The following is a 6,640-nucleotide window of genomic DNA, read 5'->3' on the forward strand; positions in this document are numbered from 1 at the left end:
ACTGAATAAAAAGGCAACAGACAAGACATCACATTCATCCCGGCTACATTAAAGTAGCAAGAGTAAAAACAGCAGAGTTTTAAGAGGTTTTAAACTAAAACAACCAAAAAGCAATGAAAGATTCCTCATATTTGCCAACCCATTTCATTACATCTTGTTTCTTTTCCCTGCAAGCCGATTTCGTGCAAGTGACAACCTTGATCGAGCTGGCCTATTGCGTTCATCCTCACTTTCCTCACTGTCTGAAACCACAATTGTATCTAATTTCAAACTTTCATCTTTAGGTTGAATTTCTGCTGTCAAATTTTCTTTGTTGTCATTGCAACTCTTTTTTATGGATGCTGATTTTGGCGTCAGCCTGTGGTCTTGTAGCCGCAACTTTTTTCTCTGTCTTTCACAATTCCCAGAATTGTCTGCTGAGGTTTCTCTCCTCTCTGTTTCCTTTAGAGGATCACTTGCCTAGATATACCAATAAGAAGCTACTTGCGTGAGAATCATTCAAGACTTGCAAAAAGAATAAGAATCATGGGTATAACCCTGTAAGAAAGACATTTGCCATGCACCATTAAAACACAGCAGTCCTTAAAACATAAAGACTTTCCTCACCTACATGTCAGTCCTTAAATTCTCACAAATTAACTACCCAAATTACCCTTCATTGCAAACCAAAAAAATGAGAGGAGATTGTTCAGGATGCGTGACATTCATCAATTGATAGGCTAGAACCGTAGAAATGATATCCTGAGGTATCCCAGAGGTGCACATGGAATTGACTCATATAAGATCTAACAAAAAACAACATAATAATTAATTAAAGATTCATTATTACCATGGAGGCAATTTCTGATTTTGTTTCTTCTTTACTTCCCTTGGCTCCTGGGTAAGCATATTTCTCAGTCCATTGGAGAGCTTTCTGGTCAAATATTGTTCTATTGTACTTGTACTCTTTACTCTGGAAATAAAAATAAAGAAAAAAGTAGGGTAACATTAGCATTTAATTATATAAGGGTTGTTCTCCAACCTTATTTGCAAATGGCACCCCATGTTTATCATAATTGCAAATACAGACTGAACAAAGCACAAACCATCATCATTTCAATGAAAAAAGATCCAAGTATGTCTTCATTTGAACATGCTTAAACTGAACCAAAAAGTAAAATCAACATGGTGTGATGCCAGTATAGATGAACTGTGGTATGAAGGTCCAAACAACTACTTCCATATTGTACCATTAAAAAAAAACAAAAATGGCCTGTATAATTTAGTGACAATTTTGGTTAACCTCAAATAACATACATTTGAGACTTGACAGTACAAGGGACATTCTTTTCTCATTTAACACTTGCAAATATATATAAAGAAGTTTAGCACCAAGAAAAAGAGCTGTTGGGTTTGATTTATGAAAAGTCCATGCGTAGTTTAAACGTAGTAATTCACATTATGAGAATGTTCTTACTGCTTCAGCCATGAGGCCATCGTCTGGATTGGGCTCGCTCAGTAATAAACCAATACTGGTTAGCACAGTCGAAATATTAAGAGATGGTTGCCATGCCCCCTTTATTGTGAAACTTAGAAATTAGAATCATTCTTAGATAAAAGAAAATTTAAACAATAGTAAGATAAATATCAAAACAATTCCCAAAAGCATTGAAGTTCAACCCCGTGTTGATGAAAAATAGAGCTTGATGATGTTCCAGGCATCCATTTATTTCTCGCAAGTACAATAATTGGTGATTATACTCTTTGAAATTTGAAACTATCTTGACGATTTCTCCCTTTATTGTTCCAAGTTTTGCCTTTCTAATTGTATGATTGAGGGCAAAATTAGGTCAGTTTGGGTCAAATTAAGGATTACACGTGGTAACATGAGTCTGATTGGGACAAAGTTAGTTTAGGTTTCTGTATAATTTAACTTTGACCAAGGCTTAATTGGATATCTCAGGGGTGCCATTTTGACAAAGTACAGTTCAGTATTAGACAGCCAGCTCAGTACAGACCCCAATTGCAACTGATGAGTTTGCCCAACAAAGTTTCATTGCTAAAGTTCAAATGACTAGTTATTGAATTGTAATACTCTCTCCAAACAACAAAGTAACCATCAGAAACTTCTAGAAAAAAAAGAGGAAGTATACCTTTGGAGGTAGATTTAGAATATCAAGACAAATGCGTCCCCCATTGTCAATATTGGGATGGTAGATTGGGGTTAAAAATGTCACATTTGGTGGCTGAAAAGGATATCTGCATTCAAAGTTTAAAATAAATCAAAGACGTGATTTTTAACAGCCAATAATACAGATACATAATTGACCAACACAGCAATAATGCTCCAATTGAACCCACATAGATCATAATCAGACAGCAGTTATGCAATTGGGCCTCAATTGCCTAAATAAACTGTCATTTCCCTTATTAGTACCAAAAGGGTACCAAAGCCCACTTTTTGCATTTCCAATGCCAGAAACCTAATAGTTATCCCATGCAGATAAGAAAAACTGTAAAATACATAACTAAATAATAAATAAGTAAAAGAACCCAGACCTTTCAGGTATTTGGATCTTCAATTTAAAAGTTCCTCTCATGTAAACAGTTCCATCAGGTCCCTTAATACCTAAACAGCATTTAAGCATTTATAAAATCAGTAAGCATCAGGTATTCAGGCATAGAAATATGACAACATAAATATTGCTCTCATGAATAGGTTCAGTATCTGTACTGGGAAATACATTTAAACCAAAATATTATTGTAAAAGAACCATACCAATAAAATTGAATCTTGATATGGTATCCTTTGTAAATTTTCTTATGGTGTTGCTCACCATCATGGTCATTGATTTTTCAAATTTGAAATCTGAAACAGTGATTAAAGGGCAAAATAGATCCACATTCGACACAGATGAACCGAGTAGGAGCTGGTACAATAATCAAAGCAGAAAATGTTCTTGATTTGAATAGTACTGGTATGGTAATCAGAAGTAGAGAATGTACTTGTTTCAAAACTAGTGAGAGAAGAAGTGTTGTCATAGTCAGCAATGTCAATGGAGACTCCTGGAGGTGGGTCTGTCATTAAAATTTTGAGCTCCTTTTGCATTCTCAGGTTTAACCTTGCAGCTTGCGCCATTCAACGCAGTTTTTGCTCTTCAAATAGTACAAAATACTGTCTGTAATTATGGAATAAAATTGGTATTTTGTATCAACTCCATGTCAAGTCACACTATCAGTTAACCTTATTGGGATATTATACCTGGCTAAATCTAAATTTTAAAATTAACTATCAACACAACAAGACTCTATAATAGTTAAACCTCAGATGTGCAAGTATATCAATCAAGTCCCTATGTAATCAAACATACTCTCAATTTAGCCATTCTGTGCATCTAAGCCATAAAAAAAAAAGTGTATTCTACTAAAAAATATACCCTAAATTTTCTTCGAGCAAATCCAACCAACTACAAAAGGAGGAGTACACTGGAAAATCCAAGTTAAACAAATGACCTACAGTGATGAGCAAATGATGATCACAGAAAAAAGATATTTCTGTGAAGATCAAAATTATATGGTTTATAATTATTTATGTAGAAAACTGGCATGTTCATGATTCTCGAACTTAATTGCTTCTTGCAAAATTGATATACCGAACAGCATAGAAATGGTCACCTATCACACTGTCGAAGTATCGATTCAAATGACCGTATATCTGCTCCGTTCTTTTCTCTTCTTCGCCTAGCGCCCCTATCAAATTTGAAATTTACGGGAAGAAATGAAGCGGGAAAGAGAGATGGTTTCGCTTCTTGCCTAGTTTTAGAAGTGATCTTGGCGGCCTAATCCAAATTCCCGGGGGCGAAGGTTCTTGTAGGAATCTATAGCGAGTCAAGTTTCTTCCTGTTTGTACCAAATGTAATATGTGGAGCCCACCAAATATGACCCGGTATAGTGGGCACAGAGAGCCTGGTGTGGATCTGCTGAGGCACTGGAAATTGAGCGGATGCAACATCCGAGTGTTATAGTTTAGGGCCCAAATAAAAACGGGTTCTCGTTTGCGTTCGTATCAAAAGCTCGAGGCTCTGGGCTCTAGCCCAGCTAGGGGTGTTCATTGGTTTGGTTCGGTTGAAACCAAACCGAATCGAACTAGGCAAACTAAAGTTATAATTTGACTTCAAAAATAGAACAGAATTGAACCGATTTAGCATTGCAGCAGAATCGAACTGAATCAAAGTTTTATTTTGGTTTGTTCGGTTCAAACCGAAATATATTAATTTTTGTATTTAAAGCAATTGATTTATAATAAACCGGGATATAAGAAATAAAACTAAATAGATATTAAGAAATAAACCAAAGTATTTAAAGCAATTGATTAAGAAATAAATCAGGATAGTCTAAACCAAATTCGTAATATATAAAAGTTCGGTCGGTTCGGTTATTTCGGTTTTGAAAATTTTCAAACCGAACCAAACCAAAGTTATAATTTGTTTATAAAAAACAAACCAAATCGAACCATTAAATCAAAAAAAACCAAACCGTTTGATTCAAACTAATTCGGTTCGGTTCAAAACCGACTAAACCGGACCCAAAAAACAACACCACAAGTTGTTGGGCTTTATACTGGAATCAACAAAATCATAGACCAGTTACAAGGCATGAACTAAAAATGTTCTTTCTGTGAGGTGCAAAAAACAAAACAAGCTTCTCAGTTCAAATGTCTTTTTCCTCGTTACTAACTTTTCCACTTTACAAAATTTTCCACATATCAGGCACAGTAAAACCCGCACATGGTAACAGGTACAGAGGGATTCTCGGGTTGCTGGTAAAGAAGGCTGCGGTTGGTCCTGGTACAGTGTTGTTTCTGATTTCTGTCCCTTATTTTGCTTCCTTCTTTTTATTATTGTTTTATGTTTATCTTCTTTGTTTTGTAATTTGTAATTGGACTTGACACTCCTGGTGTCTTTTTTTAATGAAATCTAGGAGCTTGACTCCTAAATTTTAATCAAAATTTTTTTTCCACATATTCGCGCTTTGAACCGAAATTTTTATTTATACCATATTTCAAAAAAATTACGTCTTCTGGATAATTTCAAAAATACCGAGCCGTTAATTCAATTTGCGGTCTCATTTTTCGGAGAGGAAGGAGGGTGCAGATTGAATTAGAGACACTCCATAAAATTCAAAACTGCACTGTAATATACTGATATTTAGGCTTTTGGGGAGCCTCTAATTCAATCTGCGTCTCCCCTCCCTCTAAAAATAAAGCCGCAGATTGAATTGACAACCTTGATATTTTTGAAATTTCGCACAATTTCATAAGTGTTTTTTTTTAAATGGTTTTAAAATTTTCGGCGCTTTGAACTGCCTAGATGAAATACTTGGACTTATTTAGTCTCCAATATTTTACTCCACATCAGGAGCGGATCCATATCAAATCAGGGTTAGCTATCTTTAATTTTAATTTTTTTTTTTAATTTGTGTTGAATTTTCATTAAAAAAAAAAATTAGTTTTTATCTAATTTAACGTTTCTTGTAAAATGTTAAACTTGTGTTTGTAATTTATTAATTGTGGAGAGTTGAGTTTAAATTCTAGTCGCCACATATTATGTATTTTACATTTTGATTCTTCAATCTAATTTTTTTAGTTTCGTCTCTGCTCCACATCGTGTGCTATTAGCATATATGTTATTAATTCATGAACAATATTATTAGAATTAGAATCAGATCGTTCAGAAAAAATCGTATTTTTTTTCGTAACATATATGTTGATACTATCTAGATCTTCTCGCATTTTAGTGGTGTTATTGCCTTATATTTAGTATTCAACTTTTAGATAAAACCATTAAGTAAATTATTTTTTTTTAATAAAAGTGGGATAAAGCCATCTAAATATTTAATATCTATAAAAAAATATTTCATTCAGATTTTGAATATGTCATCAAGTAAATTATTTTATCCTGTCAGATATATAAAATAACAAGAGTGAGTCTATGGTACTATGCAATGGTCCGCAATACATATCAATATTTTTGTTTTCAAAATTTTAACAATCGATCCGAACTGTTCAAAATGATCCACATATGAATATGGAGTTTGGCTATTATAACATCACTATCATTTCAACCTATATAACACCAACTCTAAAACCTATCAAATCGACTTCAAACGGTGAATCCAAACCGTTCAAACCGATCTACTTCATTAGTTGTGCGTTTACATGCAAAATTTATAACTTTTCGAATTTATTTAGTATTAAGTCAAGCGGTCAAATGTGTGAGTTTTTAAGTTAATTTTAATACATTCATTTTTCAATATTTTACCGCTTGATTTGATACTAAAATAACTCGAAAATATAAAAAAAAAATTGTATGTAAACGAATCGCTCATAATGTAAATCGGTTTGAATGGTTTGGATTAGTCGTTCGAAGTCGATTTGATAGGTTTTAGAGTTGGTATTATATAGGCTAAAATAACACTGATGTTATATTAGCCAAACTCATGAATATGTTCTTGTGGTTTTTTTTTTTAAAAATTTACTATTTTTTTAGATAGGTAGGAAATTACTTGATCTGAAAATTCTGGACTATCAAAAAACAATGATTTTCTACCTACCTTAAAAATTAGTAAAAAAATTCCAAAAAATATAAAATTCGGTTTGTAA

The 6,640-nt window shown here is 33.4% G+C and overlaps 1 protein-coding gene across 2 annotated transcripts; it reads right to left on the bottom strand.

Annotated features, from left to right (window-relative positions):
• Positions 1-2: 2 nt before the first annotated feature.
• On the bottom strand, positions 3-3,434 carry UBC37 (ubiquitin-conjugating enzyme 37). 2 transcript variants are annotated; one of them, XM_078312354.1, is made up of 7 exons: positions 3,417-3,434; positions 2,986-3,158; positions 2,539-2,608; positions 2,133-2,238; positions 1,457-1,555; positions 830-952; positions 3-459 (listed from the first exon to the last, which is right to left on the bottom strand). In XM_078312354.1, the coding sequence occupies exons 2-7, from the start codon at positions 3,116-3,118 to the stop codon at positions 148-150; spliced, it is 843 nt and encodes a 280-aa protein (XP_078168480.1). In that variant the 5' UTR covers positions 3,119-3,158; positions 3,417-3,434; the 3' UTR covers positions 3-147. The 2 variants fall into 2 exon arrangements, with proteins under 2 accessions (XP_078168480.1, XP_078168479.1); XM_078312353.1 differs by lacking the exon at positions 3,417-3,434 and having other exon boundaries at positions 2,986-3,193.
• Between the last annotated feature and the right edge of the window lie 3,206 nt (positions 3,435-6,640).

The sequence above is a fragment of the Carex rostrata genome, chromosome 12 (assembly GCF_964058835.1).
Source record: "Carex rostrata chromosome 12, lpCarRost1.2, whole genome shotgun sequence".
Lineage (NCBI taxonomy): Eukaryota > Viridiplantae > Streptophyta > Magnoliopsida > Poales > Cyperaceae > Carex > Carex rostrata.

Excerpts from the sequence above, each read along its gene's own strand:
- UBC37 (XM_078312354.1), bottom strand. The coding sequence starts at position 3,118 with ATGGCGCAAGCTGCAAGGTTAAACCTGAGAATGCAAAAGGAGCTCAAA. Across the intron at positions 953-1,456 it reads ATGGCCTCATGGCTGAAGCA|AGTAAAGAGTACAAGTACAA; the intron begins GTAAGAACATTC and ends TTTTATTTCCAG. Across the intron at positions 460-829 it reads AATCAGAAATTGCCTCCATG|GCAAGTGATCCTCTAAAGGA; the intron begins GTAATAATGAAT and ends TGGTATATCTAG.